The sequence below is a fragment of the Rhipicephalus sanguineus genome, chromosome 2, assembly GCF_013339695.2.
Source record: "Rhipicephalus sanguineus isolate Rsan-2018 chromosome 2, BIME_Rsan_1.4, whole genome shotgun sequence".
Taxonomy (NCBI): Eukaryota; Metazoa; Arthropoda; class Arachnida; order Ixodida; family Ixodidae; genus Rhipicephalus; species Rhipicephalus sanguineus.
The window spans coordinates 48,224,942-48,242,677 of NC_051177.1; the positions used below are offsets into that span (position 1 = coordinate 48,224,942).

The 17,736-nt window shown below is 48.7% G+C and overlaps 1 protein-coding gene across 1 annotated transcript in view; it reads left to right on the top strand.

Moving 5' to 3' along the window:
* Positions 1-16,845, top strand: part of LOC119382898 (short-chain dehydrogenase/reductase family 9C member 7) — a 55,840-nt gene extending 38,995 nt beyond the window's left edge. Inside the window, exons 2-6 of the mRNA XM_037650796.2 lie at positions 8,275-8,547; positions 10,868-11,021; positions 13,341-13,523; positions 14,100-14,232; positions 15,049-16,845. Coding sequence (XP_037506724.1) covers positions 8,275-8,547; positions 10,868-11,021; positions 13,341-13,523; positions 14,100-14,232; positions 15,049-15,463 — 1,158 coding nt within the window. The 3' untranslated portion in view covers positions 15,464-16,845. The remainder of the gene's footprint in view (positions 1-8,274; positions 8,548-10,867; positions 11,022-13,340; positions 13,524-14,099; positions 14,233-15,048) is intronic.
* Positions 16,846-17,736: the final 891 nt, after the last annotated feature.

The window sequence follows — 17,736 nt, forward strand, 5'->3', positions numbered from 1 at the left end:
GTAACGCATCCTTGAATACTCAGCAAACACATACGAGTACGAGCGTCTAACGACACCCAGCGCGCGCGGACGCCGTCTACGTCGAGATCAGACATGTAATATGCTAGGATTAGTGCACTTAACTCCCACAATCACGTACACTCACTTGATTCTGTTATAGCGTCATCGCAGGTGTTGGCAAACCACGAAAACAGCAAACAGAAACGAAGGAAAAGAGTGCACGGCGGCGGCCGCAACAACGCGCGCCGTCGCAAGTCTCGAGCTTTTTACAACGAAAGCTGTTACGAGATCATTTCAGCGGCCGTTTTTGGCGCCGTAGTTGTCCGCCGCCGCCGCCGCCGGTGTCCATAACTGCTATCGCACGAAATAAGAAAAAAAAAAGGTAATAAGAAAAAATTTCCAGAATGGAACGATGTTCGAACCTGGGCCCTCTGCTTTTTTTTTCTTTATTGCCTGCATGCATTACAAAGGAGAGCCCAGTGTTCTACCTCTGAGCCATGCCGGTGCTTGAAACTGCGTTGCAAAAGGACCCTATACAGGCTTCATGTCGCGAAGGAAGCACATTAACATATGTAATGTAGTGTGGTAGGACAGTAAAATAACAACCAGGCGTCACACAAACGCGAATTCTGTAACCGGGCGTCACACAACGCGAATTGCGCAACGAGTGGGTTGTTGAATGCTTCCAACCCATTACAAAGGCCTCAGCGATAATTCATCGTCATCAGCCACAGCATCGACAAAGTGCACATAATGCCTTGCAGGTGTTTAGCGAGTATACGGTTCTCCGCCGAATGACGAAAAATTGCATAGTGGCTGCTTCCCTTCTTCACAAAAATTATGATTTACAGCGTAGAGGGTTCCTCTCAAGTGAACTTCTATTGGCCGCCAAGGAAGCCCATAAGGCTCCCATGATCCATTTCCTCAGGGCCTCAATAAAGTTACTTCCCTCTCTCTCTCTTCTTTCTCACGTTAACGTATGTTATAAAGCGTGGTAGGAGAGTTAAATAACGACCGGGCGTCACACAATATCAATTAAGTAACTAGTGGGTAGTTTAAAGCTTCCAACATATTACAGTTGGCCCAGCCATAATTCTTCATCGTCATCAGCCGTCTCATCGACAAAATGCACATAATGCCTTACAGATGGTACCTCGCTTCTCCGCAGAAGAACGAATAATGTCGTGGTGGGCGCTTCCCAACTTCCCAAAAATTATTTGTGCCGTAGTGGGTACGTTGCTAATGTACTTGTATTAGTAGCCACAAGAGAGTTTACGTATAACGGGCTCTAGAAATGCCGCTCTTCCAGCTTTCGCTGTGACTGTGCTGCGCTATCCGCGCAGGCCTGGCGTTTTCGCCTTACCGGACAGGCGTGTCCAACTTAAGTGACTAACGCATACGGGCTGGAAGCATCCTACTATTTCTGCACCTCAAACTACCGTCTTTAAGCCAAGAAAAACCATAATATATAGTGCATCTAAGCGTTCCGTAGACGCGCGGAAGCACGCTGCACACTCAAGATTGTTGGAAATGTTGTTATGAAGTAGACTAAAGCGCATCTCAAAACGACATTTCGCACCTTCAGCAGTGCAGGCACAATGCGCGATCAGCAAAACATGACCTTTGATAATTGTTTGCACGCTCATTTTATGGGAGCTTGTACAGCAACGCGCATAATGGTGTCAACTCCTTAACTGACAGCTTTAGTTGGGCATCCGCAACAGCCCCGCTGACGCAGGCTGCTGTTGGAAATGGCTGGCAGATAACTTCCGCAGAGCTGCTGCAGACGCCCAGCTAAAGCTGTATAATTAGTACCTACGAAAGCAGTACGCTCACCGTTGACGGGCGCACGTTGTCCGTGTCCGCAGCTCCATGAATATTCCGCCCTCCAAGCGTAACTTCGAGCACGGAGCCTGGCGTCAACGCCACCGAAGACGCGCATCTTTGTTCGAACACAAAACTGCACGACAGGCAACTGACGCAACCCGCGCAACCGACGCAACGCATTCCAAAAGACCGAGCAGACTGAGAGAGGAGGCGGAGGCGCGGCGCCAGCCCGGTTGGCTCCGTCGGCGAGCGAGGCGAGCCACCGCGCCAGAACGGCGCCGAACGGCAAACGCGCGATATGTATGGCGTGCACGACGGCGCCTTCATCACGGAAGCCAATCGAAACGCGCTTCAGGAGAGTCCAGTGACTCCTGTCGAAATGCTAACTCTCTTTCTCTTCATCTACCTTCCAAAAGGGGTCAGATGGACACCCGAAGAGAGTCACGGTGCCGTGACCCTCTTTTGACTCTTTTTTTTCTTAGAGTGTACTTCGGAGAGCCCGAGCAAATGGGCTGTTTTGTCCGACTCGAAACCGGCGTTACAGTGCGTGCAGTCAGCTCTCCGATGCGGATGCCACGAACAGCTCACGTACGAAATTCTCAAGATTCATCACCGCGTCAAAGAAAAAGGCCACGAAGTTGACTTTCAGTGGCTACCTGCTCATTGCGGGATGAGTGGCAATGTTTCCGCAGACAATGCAGCTCGCACATCGCATCAAAAAGAGACCACCGTTCCTATGCCTCTTTCTAGGACAGACGCTGCAAGGTAGCTTCGTCTCCTGGCACGTAGTCTCTGTTTGGCGGAGTGGAACATGCCAAGTATAAGACGTTCGAGACTCCACCAAATAAACCATACGCTGGAACTTCGACCTCCATCCAGCCTTCGTCGACATGAAGCTTCGCTTCTTTGTCGACCTTGGTTGGGGGCTGCCTTCACGAAGGCATACACAACATTAATTGGAGTAGAGGTGTGCACGGGCTCCGGGTAGCCCGAAAGCCCGAGCCCGACCCGGCCCGCGGGCCGGGCTCGGGCGGGCCGACGTATTTTCACCTCGGGCTCGGGCCGGGCTCGGGCCACTTGGAGTTTTATCGGGCCGGGCTCGGGCCCGGCACAAAGCCCGACTCAAGCCCGAAATATAGAGAATGAACGGGAATCGTTTTCCAGCACGCATACAGTGCCTTTTCCGCGACCGCCCTTTACCGCTTTTCCTTTCCATTCGCTACTTTAAACAAAAGGGGAGCAGGTAAAGCACTGTCTCTGTTGCGCTCCGACAAACAGAGAAGTAACACCACCTGAGCTAGTGACGGCGCCACGCGACTGTTCGCGTTAGATTTAAGGCCAAATCTCATATGAGTGAAAATGCACGCGACAGCGACGAGCGACCCGACGTAGATCGCCTTAGTGCAAGTTGACGCTTGCATGTGCATACCCCATACACGTGACGGCTTTGGCGAGCGAACTCCATTTTTGCTGGCATGAGGCCGTCTACTTGTAATTTGTAATCTGTGTAATAGAGACTGTTCGTCGTGTGTCGTTTGATCATATTTGATATGCTCAATAAAATGCCAAATTACCGGAAAACGATGTTTTGTTTTCGCAGCGAACCTTTAAAAAGTCGGGCCGGGCCGGTCCGGGCCCGGGATTGTGTTTTCGTACGTCGGGCCGGGCCGGGCGGGCTCGCAGCCCTTTGCCGTCGGGCTCGGGCGGGCCTTCGACAAAGTCAGCGGGCCCGGGCCGGGCTCGGGCTCGGAAATACGGCCCGTGCACAGCTGTAAATTGGAGTGACCGACAGTGCGGCATGCGAGGTCTGCAGTACTGAGGAAAACATGGATAATCTGCTATGCCGCTGCCCTCGATTTGCCTCTGAGAGACGAATGCTTTTTGATGCGATGCGACGATGCGACGATCGGCCGCTCTCCGTGCAGATACTGCTGGAGCACCGTCCCCATCGCTCGTCGGCCCACAAGGCACTTAAAACACTGTTATGCTTTTTAAGGACTACGGGCCTTTGTGAATGCTTGTGACCATTGTACAGTGCCACGGCCACATACGTGTCAGCGTATTTATTGATCATTTCCTTTTTTTTTCGCTCCCTCTCTCTCTCTGTCTCTCCCATCTTTCCATTCCCCTTGCCTTTCTCCCGGCGTAAAGCAGCCAACCGGACTGCTGTCTGGTTAACCTCCCTTTTGTATTCCTTCCTTCCTTTACTCAAACCTGCTAGAAATTCGTAGATGGTTTGAGACAGGCTTGGATGCTCGTCTCTACAACATGTCCTATGCAAAGATTCCTGGGCTCAGTGTGTCTATTGTGCAATTGCGCGCATCATCGGCAATGAACGGGCCGATCAAGCTGCCCGCTCAGCCCACGCAGAAGACCATAAACTACTACTACCGCTTTCTAGGACCGACGCTGCACGGAAGCTTCGTTTGCATGCTCGCCAACGCACCACGTCACAATGGAATGAGCCACACTTCAGACATGATCGACTGCATTCATTTGACCCTACATTAAGTCTTCAAGTCCCATCAAGACTTCGCCGAGCAGACGCGACCCTTTTGTGTAGGCTGTGGTTGGGCGTTGCGTTTACCAACGCCTATGCTTTCCGCATTGGGATGGCCGACACCGCAGCCTGTGACCACTGTGGAAACGCAGAAACAATTAGACATATTTTTTGCGACTGCCCACTGTACAATGCACAGCGACTATATCTTTGCAACGTGCTGAACAAGTTGGACGACCGACCTTTGTCGGAAGAAAGAATTCTACGCCATCGACAAGACGCAACGTCACAGAAGAAGGCCATGCAAGCGCTACTGCGCTTCTTGCGATCTACCGGCCTTTTTGAACGATTGTAAGAAGAACTTCGTCCCTGTGTGTTTTTTTTTTTATCTTGTGTGTGTACGTGCGTTTTTTTTTCTCCTCTTTTTTCCCCTCTCTCTCTCTAGACCCTCTTTCTTGCCCCTATTTCCCCTCCCCAGTGCTGGGTAGCAAACCAGATGCTAATATCTGGTTAACCTCCCGGCCTTCCTTTTTTCATCTCTCTCTCTCTCTCTCTGCGCGCATAGTGCCTACAGTAAACTCACTGTCTTATAGCATAATCACCTGCAGGTATCTACACCTCTCTATCCCAGTCTCTCCCATTTCCCCTTACTCATGTGAGGAACTTGACTACTGAACGGAAGATCGCGAGATCGAATCCCAGCCGCAACGGCCGCAGTTAGATGGAGGCGAAATGCAAGAGGCCCATGTGCTTAGATTTAGGTGCACGTTGGAGAAGCCCAAGTGTTCCATATTTCTGGAGCCCTCCGCTACAGCATCGCTCATAATCATATCATGGTCTTGGAACGTAAAACCCCTACAATTATTATATATGGCGAGGAATAGGGAACCCAGGCTCAAGTTTACGGCACGACGACAGCGCCGCGCTGCGGCTCTGGAGAGAAGCTCTGGCGAAACTGGGGGCAGGCGCAGCCGTCTCGGCCTGTTTGTCGGCAGCGGGAGCACACGCGCGCGCACGTTGCTCAGTAGTGCGGGGAACTGGGGCGCCGTGCCGGCAGCTTGGCACGCTGAACCGCGAGGCTTGCTGTGCGAAGCTGCATTTCCGCGTTGGCAGAAGCGACCCCGCGGAAGCGAGGTCCGAAGTATTGCTGTGTCGTGGCCTGCCACAACAGTGCAGACAGCACCAAGGCACGCGATTCACGTGTGAAACTGTATCGGGTTCCTGGGCATGTCGCACGAGAAATAAAGGCGACAAGCGTGGACCACCACAGTAAGGAAAATAAAGTATGTCCTAGCTGACAGCACTGTCTCGCCTTCTATTTAGGCTGTCTTAGTTCATCGATTTCGTTCGTTTCGACAACCTGAATCAGTACACAACGCAGTGCATGCACGCAGCGACTACAATAATGGTTACTCCCTGTCTTCTCGCATTGTGAAAGTCCAGTTACGGTTGTAGGTGAAACAACTTTGTGTTTTGTTTCACCGTGTTCGTGAGCCCTACCTCTCGTAGCTGACGTTCACACTCGCGTTAATTATGCCGTGGTTAGCGTTGCGCGGTTGGATGAATTGAATTGAACTCGGCACATTGTCAAAAGTTCGGCGCCTGCGATTTACGCGTCGGGAAGGCTGCTTTATCACGCCGGAACGGACGACTGCGCATTTTCAGCAAACGTTGACATCGTTCTGGTTGCTTTGTTTTTGTCACTTTATTAGGGTGATAGATATATAATTAAGTCACTAAATATAACTGACACTTAACACATGCTTTGCAATTGCCACCTTGCAGTAGCCATCTTCTGACTTTGTGCGATTTTCTAGCTGCGTTCGCGCAGCAGGTTTTAAAAGCCTGTAAAGTCTATATCCTTATAAAGAGAGAGTGCAAGCATGACTCGAGAGCCGAAAAGACGAGGCGAGCAGTTGCTTTCTTCACAGTGGTTAAAGCTCAGCTATCTGTCTCGCGTCTTAATCGGCGGGTGATGTTACAGTGGCACGGAGGACCTGACTCTAACCTTCTCAGGAAAAGGTGCCATGACCGTATAATTTCTTTTTTTTTTCGCACGCCGCAAACGTTTGTTCACGAAAGTACATGGCTGCTACTGCAAGCATGCCGTATCAAAACAACAATTATATGATTCATAGTCGACAACGATAGCGTTCACGGCTTCATTTCGGAGTGCATATGGACCACTACGTATCTTTAACATGACAGAATGAGACTTACCTTGAGGTATACACGTCCTACATGGTGCATTCGCGACTTGGGAAATGCATTTCGCTTTGAGTCGGGCGTCGTTGTCGTCGATCGTCTGCTCTTCACCGTAAACGTGATTGACGAGCCTTTCTCCTTTTATCAAGTTCGCTTTTCGGAAGTGCCAGTCAAGCTTGAAGATCCTTTTGAAGCCGCACTGCAAGCGGTACATTGTGAGGCGCCGCAAGTGCACCGCGAGAGCTCTGCACGTGCACGGAAGCAAGCGGCAGCGCATTGGAGAGAAGGGAAAACGCGCGTTGATTGCACCCAGTTTGTATTTTTATGCCAGAGATGGCGCTGCCTGTCAATAGCAGCAGCGCCACTAAGCGATGCTTGGGGAGCCTATAGCACGCTGACACACGCTATGAAGGCCTATCTCCTCCCCATTTCATTAGGTTAAATATTATCTCCCTTTTCTGTTTGCATTGTATTCTGACTACAGCTCTGTTTGCTTGCACGCGTGTGTGCGCGCTTCCGTATACGCGTGCGCCTGTCTACCTGTGGAACGAACACGTTGCGGAATCTATAAGATACGCGTGTTATGTACGCACGTACCACTGCATTGAGAGGAACCTTTGGGAAGTTATGCGACAGTGAGGCTCTGCCATCAGACGTACAGAGTTTGCAGGCCGGTTTGTTGCTCTGTTTTCTGTGTTTACACAAAGAGCGAGAAAGAAAGAGGCAAGTTGTTGGGAACACGAGGTTTAAGCTGTGAGATTAGTTACACAAGCGAAATTGCGAACATTGCATGCGGCTGGCGAAAGAGAAACGAGGACAGAACAAGGTGCTTTGAAATGCTAGACAACAACAGCCGAGATCACAAGTGCGGATATGCAAAACAGGAAAGAGTATTGTCTCTATGTCTGTGTGTAAACTGTACTTGAGTATGTTTTCTTTTTTCGCATGCTCTCTCTCCTTCATTTGTCCTCGTCTTTCGTATTGCCAACACAAGTGAACCTTCGTGAATGGCGGACCTCGCTTCAATGGCGTGGCCGCCTACGTGGATTAAGAGCCTGAAATTATAGGATTTGCCAGCAAAACAACGGACGTCTACATAGGTCAACGTCGCGCGTAGCTCCTGTCCGAATCATTTTAGCTTGCCCTTCGTTGGCACCGTAAACAACTACGATCAAGACAATAACACGTGGGCAAACTTTAGCGCTCATGCGTGGTGTAGGCGACAGATCATGTGTCTGGTTAACCTCCCTACCTTTCTTTAACCCTTCCCTCTCTTTTTCTCTCTCTCTCGTGCTCAATATATACTTTGTTTCTTCTTTGTTCAGCATTTTATTTATATACTTCGTAAGACAGAGCATAACAATGACGGTCGTCAAACTTTGGAATTCAGAGGAACTATAATTTTGATAGCCCCGTCCTTTCACTTTTTCCGGACACAACTAAAGAATCACTCCATATAAATTCATCCATTCCATAATAATTTGTAGCCAATATCTATACATCCATTCACTGATTTCCCGCACATATCATTGATAATTTTGAAGTATCCCTGCTCCCCGTTGTTGCCGTTTAATGTTTTTGATATGCTAATGTCATTAGGGAGCTTTTCACAATTTCGTTGGGTTTCTAAAAGTGTAAAATGCAATGTATCTCACAAAAGACTGCAATAAACTTCGAACTACGACGACTATAACGATCGCTTTGTTCCTGACATTTAACTTTCGTTGATGTCGCGCTTGCAGGAGGACTTTTACCGCGAACTCACGGTGTACCTGTTGACACCGACGTTGACGTACTTGGCGCTGCGTCTGGTGCCGGCGCTGTGGACTCCGCTGGTGTACGCTTCATGCGCCGTCGGACTGCCCGTAGTGTGCGTTTTCACGCTCGGCTACTTCCTCTACAGTCTGCTGCCGGACTCCGGCGTGTCGGCCACGGGAAAGGCCGTGCTCATCACAGGCTGCGACTCCGGCTTCGGCCACCGGCTCGCATTGCGTCTCGACAGGCTGGGATTTCAGGTACTTAATGAGAGCAGCATTGTGCGGAAGTTGGTACTCGAGTGATCGCGCAACAAAAATGACGCGGACGGAAGAGAGAGAAAAAGAAAAATACTTTTACTGTTAGAAGGGTGCGTGACCTTCATCAAAGGGTAGAGCCCTTAGTACAGGGCTCCATTGGCTCGCGTCACTCCACGTGCCCTATGAATCAGCCGACGCTGCTCCTTCGGCTATGAGCTGGTCAGCGGAATAGGGTGGTAGCCCGGTGGGTGTGGAGATACCCAGGAGCAGTGATACACTGTGGGCTTCGCTTCACTGTAGGGGCAGTATGAGAGATATTGTGTAGGGTGGAAGGGATGAAGTATGAAAAGGAGGGGGGATGAATTAGTCTGGAGCTGCCGCCACGAAACAGCTTCCTCTCTGTTGAGTGATTTGTGTGGTGGTGGGAAGTGCGCACGGTTTTGTCTGTAATGTTGTAGCGTTTTCGGTGCAGTTTAATAATTCTGTTCGTGCGTCGTCTGAGCTGGACAGGTTTTCCGATGGCGCCCGGTGGGGTGCTATGTTGTACCAATCACCGTGGTCACTGATTCACAAACCACCTGCAGGAACATAGCAAAAGCAATGGTCACATCCTACACACGCCGTATCCTGACGAAATAGACACACCCAGCGCAAACTTTCAACTAAATTTATTGTGCCACTGAACCGGTTTATACATTGAAACTGTATGGACTGCGCAGTAACGACAGTTACTGGTCAAATGATGTGCCGTAAGCTCTTTCTTTCTTATTTTGCACCCCGAAAGGTATCCCTCACATGACCAAGATATCAAGGGTTTAAAACCAATTACTCGGTCAACCTACCTGCCTTTCCTTGCTTCTATATCTCCTTCTCTCTCATACACCCCCCCCCCCCTTCCTGTTACTGCAATGAAAAGGGCGCGCAGTTATCATATTGCAAACGAGTTCTGCGGAATCCCGCAATTTGGCGGAGGGGTTATGAAAGGAATAGTGGACAAATATTCTCAGACAAATTCCTTTCTTAATTGACAAATTCCATTCTGAGAAATCCGAACAGATTTCCTTGTGGCTTCGTGCTACAAAAGGGCGGTTGTCGATTATCTCCCTTTCATAGTTATTATCATAGCAAACGATTTCTACCTTTTTTTCTTCGAATAGGGGACCTCACTCTTGTCACTGCTTCTTACCTTGCTCCTCGAAGAAGTATAATGCTGAAAAAAAACAAAAAAAAACGCGATAAGTATAATTAAGACAACGCCAATGAACTGATACCTTTTTCTTGCGTTGTGCGACACGCTCATTTTTTTCCCCGTCATAAAACAAGTCGGGGGAGTGTTATGTTTCAGTGCAATTAACGACAGGAAAGTGATCCGCCTTGCTTTCCTTTCGCTTTGACGCTCTTCTTTGCAAAAGTAAGTATCGGCTTTCCTGTTGGCGCCTTGATGTCCGTTGTTAGGTTGTCCGCATAATTGCAGCCCAATGTTTGACAGGATAAGGATGATTTTCTTTGTTTTATTTTGCAGACATGCCTTGTATGATATTCTCGGTATAACCGGAGAAATAACGAAAAAAAGAAATCGAACCTTTCTCTCTCTCTATAAACTCTAAAGAACGTCCAGAGCTGCGTCACAAAGAGACCGCAGAGAACGCAAAGAGGTTTCGCGATATTCGGTGCGCAGTTTAATATCAGCACTCGCGTCATGTCAGCGTTGAAAACTTTCCGGGACATCGAAATCTTGCTCCGTCATTGACAAGGGCATAGCGAGAAATTTTTTCGGGGGGTGGGGGGGGGGGGAGGCAGGGAGATGGGTCATCCATACTTTACGTATGTTCGTGCGTGCGTTTGTATGTGTGCGTGTGTATACGTGCAAAATAAAACTTTCCTTAAAAGCGGGGTCGGGGTGAACTCCCTCCGTCCACACACACACACACACACACACACACACACACACACACACACACACGCACACGCACACGCACACGCACACGCACACGCACACGCACACACACACACACACACACACACACACACACACACACACACACACACACACTTCCTGGCTACCCCAATGGCCACTGCGATAACTGGGCAAAAAGGTTATTCGTGTGCCATTTTTGTAAACACATTCACAAACGCGTTAGTTCACATTGTCGCAAAGCTCTCATAGGGACACGCTATCGCAGTGTATGTTCCGTAAAAATTGATAGAGACAGGATGGATTAACAAACGCTTGTGATGAACAAATAAAAGACAACTAAGGTATGTGACGTAACGCTCTTCTTTCATTCAAATAAGCGATAGCTCTTGTCATTTTGTGCAGGTGTTCGCGGGATGCCTCTTCCCACATGGCGACGGTGCCAAGAATCTCCACATGAAGGCGTCGAGCAAGCTTCACGTCGTACCGCTGAACGTGACTAAGGACGAAGACTTCCGCCAAGCCGTGGATTACGTTCGCCAAAACCTCGATGGGAACGGTGAGCCTGCTGCTTCACTATATATGGTCTCATCGCGAAAAAAAAAGAGTGCTGTACAGAAGAAAGTACTTTATACTCACAGCCCGATAAGTCTGCGCAATGGCCGTTTCACCGAGTTGATTGTGCCTTTGCACGCCACTTCAATTTACCTTAGGAGATTGAGGCAAGATGCGCAGTGGGTTTATGGAGTTATTAAAATGAATCAGTGAAGAAATACGTTGTCCCTTGTTTCACGTCACGAAGGTCTAGCAGGCGAAGCGGGGACAATTAGGCCTCTAACTTGACCGGCACTTTAATTTCACCGGGGGGCCTCTATCCTAATCCCCGCACGAGTCGGATTATTGATTTTGCCGTGCATCAGACGACGCGTGTACTCTCTCTTTCTACCTGCCTCATGCGAAAGCCATCTTCTTGTGCTGCCCTCGTATCCCTCTCACTCAATTTTATTGATCCGGCATTTTGAATTAATTTTGAATCACCCCGTAATAAATAAAAAGAAGTCATTTCGGGTCGATAATGGCGCCATCTGTGACAAATTGCCTGATATATATATATATATATATATATATATATATATATATATATATATATATATATATATATGCGTGTTCGTTTCGCCCACATGCGCTCTCTGCGGGACATCGTTGACGTGTCAACAAACGTCGTCTGGTCGTATATTATGCAGTCGGGCCCTTGGACGCGTTTGCTGCTGGGTTGTTTGGATTGCATTAAGAAACGAAATGGGGTTCATTTCTGCGGGGCACGTGGTGTGCGTTTGTTATTTGCGCGGTTGGACGGTTTCACTCGGGCTTCGAAAACTTTTTTTCCGGTTTGCAGGTTTTCTCGACAGTGCATGTCGCGTTTTGTCGCCAACGTCATTGCTCACTAAATCGACTCAGCACAAAAATAACAAAACGACTTTCGCCTTCGTGTCCTCTTAGTCGAATGCATAAGGGAGCATGTGACTTTTTGTAGTATACGTACTCTGCCTATATGTCCCCGTATTAATGCATTTATACCTCCTTCAGACTGACCCCGCCTACGTACCTGTCATTGAAGTCTCTCTCAACAATTGCCATTCGTTTTCTGTCTTAGCAGTCCAAGTTGCTTACTTATAGAAAAAAAAAAGAACCCATGTCCCAAAGTGGGAGCGGCCCGCTGCCCGCCAAGTCGCGCACCTCAAAATTTTCAATGATGTCTTGCGTCCATCCATCCATCCATCGATATACGCCATTCTTCAAATGGGATTTCTGAAGTAGAATCCGAACTCTAAAACCTTTAAAATAAGCGACGAAAATAAGCGAAAATGAGCCTTGTCACGTAACACGCCCTATTGAAGTCAGTGGAGCAAAGAGCAAAGTCAATGGAGCCACTAACTTTGACAGCTATTCGCCAACCAGCACAACGGTATACTCTGCTTAACTTGTGTAAGCGATTAATTGATGCACGTTTAAGGGAACCAGTTGACTTGCCCGTCAAAAGTAAGAACTGTCCGCTTAGAAACAAATCTAGTAGCCCTCCATAGATGGTATTACAAAAATCGAGTAACAGCCTTGCCCTAGCCACGAAATTATTTGCCTACGTTACAAGCAATCATAATTCTCCTCGCAGTTGCCTATTAAGTATGCGATTGCAAAATGCTTAATAACCTTGAGTAGTAAGGAAGGTTGTGCAATATTGTGGCAGCGCCGCCAGTACAACATCTGCGCAATTCTTTTCCGCTCTTCACGCACGTCTCCTTCTAACCATGCGCCTTCGCGATCATAACTAAGGCGAAAGCCTTAGTTATGAAGGCTTTCATCATCAAACACAAAGTGATCGTCGGCGTCAATACACGTGATGCAAGAATCATCTGACGACTTCACCGTATGACGTCATCATGAAGTCGCATATTGCCGAAATGAGCGACGTCATTATGACGGCGCTATGACGTCACATAAGGTGACGTCAAATGATGACACCATCACATGACATCGTCGTTTGACAAGAGGCGACCCGATCCCGGAGGCAGTTCAAAACCAGGTTGGATGCAGAAAGCTTTCGGGGTGAGGGGAGCAGTACAATCGAAAAATAAGATGGCTTTCGCCTTCCGGTCGTCTTAGGTAAATTTGTAAGTCACCCTGTGACTTTTTTCGCAGCCTGTCGGGATCTCGTAATTAACGTGCGGCCTCTTATTGCCACAACACAGCAAAGTAATGCACGATCGCCCTTTAGTGGGACCGTCGGTTTCCGCGTAACGTTGAGCCTTTGATGTACCTCCATTGCGATGTAGCTTACCGTGGAGTTAATTTCAGTTGCTTCTGTTTGACATTGATGCAGGTCTCTGGGCGGTAGTCGCCAACGCCGGTGTGTTCGGTGCCATGGAGCTCGAATGGTGGAGCATCACTGAGATGAAGCAGCACTTCGACATCAATGTGTTTGGTTGCGTGCGCACCGTGCAAGCCTTCCTGCCGCTGCTGCGCCAGTCTAAAGGGCGCATTGTACTTACGGCGAGTTACGCTGGTGCGTATATAGCTGCGTGCGTACGTTGCAGATGTATAGCTCTATAGTATAAGAAGACCCATGCTCACTTCCCGATAACGCACTTTGTTCATTCGGCAGAGATTATTCGCCTTTCTTTCTGAAATTTCACATCTCGTAGAGCTTTTGTAGCAGCCTGTACAAAGCAATACCTACAGTAATATGGGCGGAAGATATAAAAAGACATTGGTCTTCACTTTTTTTCGGCGAATGCTTATGTCTAGTATTAAAAAAAACGGCAGGAAGTGGAAGATGGAGCTTGCGATAAAAAAATCCGTAAACCGGGGGTGGGTGCTCGAGCAGACGTTTCGACAAGTGGACTTGTCTTCTTCAAGGCTGGAACTCTAGCTTTGAAGAAGACAAGTCCCAGCCTTGAAGAAACCTTGAAGAAGAAGATAAGTTACAGCCTTGAAGAAGACAAGTCCACTTATTGAAACGTCGGCTCGAGCAGTCACCCTCTGTTTACGGATTTTTTCATAATATGTCTAGTATTTTTTGACGATAGTTCACATTTAAACAATATTTTTCAAGCCGCTGCGACGTCTATCGTTATTGCAGGACGAGCGACGGCCTCTTGGAACAACGTGTACAGTATGACCAAGCATGCTGTGATTTCCTTGGGCGATGGATTGCGACGAGAACTGATGAAATGGGGCATCTCGGTCGTCCTGGTGGAGCCTACCTACTACAAGTAAGCGGGCGTGCACGCCGATCATAAATAACTGGGAATCATGAGATGACGTAACCTATTTATGGATATTACACTGTATTACACTATTAATCAGGTCCTGGTTAAATGCTGGCTACATCCAAGAAACCAGATGAAAAATGTCTGGTTTCCTGGCTATATCTAGCACTTTAAGCGGGACCTGATTAAGAGCGTACAGCACAAATTCCATAGCTTACATTCAGATTGACTTGAAGCAAAACGTGTTTAACCTTCCCTTTAGTAAATAACAAACAAAGCTGCTGTTCAGCGTAAATGAATGTTTTTAGCCAGCTTTTGTGTTGCGACTGTTGTACGCAGGTCCGCCGCGGTTGTAGAGCGGTAACGGTGCGTGGCTACTGACCCGAACTCGCGGGTTCGATCCCGACCGCGGCGGTCGCATTTCAATGGAGGCGAAATGCTAGAGACCCGTGTGCCGTGCGATGTCAGTGCATGTTACAGAACACCAGATGGTCAAAATTTCCGAAGCCCTCCACTTCTGCGTGCCTCGTAATCATATCGTGGTTTTGACGCGTAAAGCCCCAGGTATCATTATTTTGTACGCAAGAGGAAGATGAACAGCCATCCATTTGCTACATGTAAGTTACTAGAGGCGTAAAACACTTAAGAATGATACGTTCGTTCATAAATACGATATTCTTATCCATATTATTTGACAGCTTGTATTAAGCATAGCCTTCAGTGGGCTAGTAGCTGTAGTTCTTTGCGCTCCCTTTTGCTTTATGCGCACCATAAAGTGTGAATAATCCTTGCCGATATTCTTTCTGTTCCCCTAACCAGAACCGCTATTCTTCCGAAGCCGGAGGCAATCGTCAAGAAATACAAGGAGAGCAATCTGCCCAAGGAGGTGAAGGACGCGTACGGCGACGACTACGTTTCCGAGATGGCCGACATCTCGGTCAACACGATGGCGTTCTTCGCGCGCGACAACGTCGACGAAGTCGTGGACACCCTCGAGAAGGCGGTGTGCGCCCGACACCCGAGGCAGATGTACCGATGCGACGGATTCGTCCGTTGGCTCCTCGTCGTCATATTCCTGTGCTTCCCTCTGGTCTTTCAGGATCTCCTGGACTACCTCTTCTTGCATCACCACGTGGTCGGCCCGGACGGGAAGTTGGTCATGAAACCCTCCATGCTCGAGAGGATCACGAATAAGGTTAAGTCGATTCTGGCGCCGCAGAAGCTCAAGAAATAAGCGTGTACTCTTTAGAGAAATTGCGAGGAAGGGTGCCCGACGCAGATGTTCGCGATGACAAATATCGAAGCGACAAGTCCACATTGTAATCTGCGACTATCGTTCTGTCGTCGCGATGGGTCTTGGTCGCAGAAGGGTCTGACCCTGGCTCGAACTTCACGGCCCTGAGGAGAGGACTGTGTGAGACACCTGAATGTACAACACGTGCAGTGTGCATTGCGCGCGTCGAAGGAACTGCAGTCGTGTCGTATACGGGAAAGCGCTTGGAACAAGCCACGATGACGCTGGACAAGCAAGATGTGTGTAGAATAACATCGTCGCGGGTTGTTTCATCATTATAAGTTATAACTGCAACTGCCGTGCTAAGATGCAAAGACGGACGAGAACAAAAAATGCTGACAAGATGTGACAGGGCGCAGCCCTTGTATCTCAGGCAGGGATCCGTTTGAAAGGTTTCCGTATGCAATGCTATAATTGCGTTTTTCCAGTGTTTCCTCAACATCCGTACGAAGTTCATGAGCATCGGAAGGGGATTACGCACGATTCTCGTGAAATCTCTAAGAAAGAGCATACAAAAATACAGGGACGTATTCTGCACACCTTCGTAATATAATGCTGCAACCGCTATGAATTTCATGAATGATAGCGTTGACGTATTTTGTGGGAGGAGGGGAGGTGATTGTACAAAACATTTATGTAAATAGAGAAGAGAACGAGTCTTTAAAGCAAACCAGCTTTGTCGGTAGGTTCGTTGTACAGAGCGAGCCTAGCAAGGAAAGGTAGGGAAGTTAAACAGACACGTGCTCCGTTGGCTACGCTACACGCGGGGAGGGGAAATGGGGAATGATATATAACATGGAGAAGAAAGAGGAAGAGTGGAAAACTGGCGTGTTCTCCGTGTTCTGCTTGTTCACACTCTCGTTTTACACACCCTTCTGTAGCAACCACGTGGTTTACCTGCCTTGTCAAATCGGGAGCTGGCCAGCACTGCCTCCAAATGGTCAGACGTATCCGTATAAGGCACTCGAAATTCCTTTAAAGAAAGCTTTCTGGCCTTTATTCGTTGTCACTACTCTTCTGGACCAAGCGATATATCGCCAGACTCTGATTTCTACAGTCATTTGCTTGCTGGCCTTTCAACCTGTTCTTGCTCTGGATTTGGCTATTTTTTTTTTTGTCTTTGCATTTTGGTGCTGTTCTACAGGAAAACTTGCGTCTTCCTTTCTCCTCGGTGGTCTCGCACTTCGCAGCTGCTACTGTGCCCTGGACAATGAAACAGACAGGACTGGTTGACCACGGACGTGCAGTTTTGTTGTGCAAGTGTGCTATTAACTACGTATCTTCGAGGACGCCAGCGCGCCCATTATTAAAGACGATAGTCTTTCTTAGGATACTCAAACGGGGAAATTTTGGTCTGTCTTTCTGTTTGTTGGTACGTCACTCGATTCAGCCACTCGGCCAAAGTTGAACCACTTGCCCAAGGGCCAGCCATCTTGAACGGCTGACTAGGTTCATACTTGTGTACATTGTCGATGAAAACGCAAACATTAAGCATATCTGAGGCGCAACATCACAAGGTAAGTATTACGTAGTGTGTTCCCTTAATAGAAAATGCATACATACGTAATTCTAAAGACCCTAGTTTCTTAAGCTGCTCTGAAAATGCGTCTGCGCTGAAACTTGCCTTCCTCCGCGCCCTCTGCACGAGCTCATTGTTGTGTTTCGGTTTCGGTTCTGTATTGCACTGTACGAATGCCATGGGGCGCCGCTCTGGCATTCCTGTTTTACCCAAGCGACGTGTAAATAAAAGATTGTGTGGGGAGTACTCGTTGAGTGCGGACGTTTCTTCTGCTTCAGCGCTTCGCGCCAAACCGCGTGTTCGGGCTGGCTGGCGTCCCCGCCGGTCGCGTCGGTCACCGCCGGTCTTCGCCTGCTGCTGCGCCGGGACTACCAGCCCGCAACACAGCACTATAGAAAATACATAGATACGTAATTCTAGAGACCCTAGTTTCTTAAGCTGCGCTGAAAATGCGACTGCGCCGAAACTTGGCATCTCCGTGCCCTCTGCGCGAGCTCATTGTTGTGTTTCGGTTTCAGTTCAGTATTGCACTGTACGAGTGCCATGGGGCGCCGCTCTGGCATTCCTGCTTTACCCAGGCGACGTGAATATAAAATAGTGTGTGGAGAGTACTCGTTGAGTGCGGACGTTTCTTCTGCTTCGGCGCTTCGCGCCAAACGGCGTGTTCGGGCTGGCTGGCGTCCCCGCCGGTCGC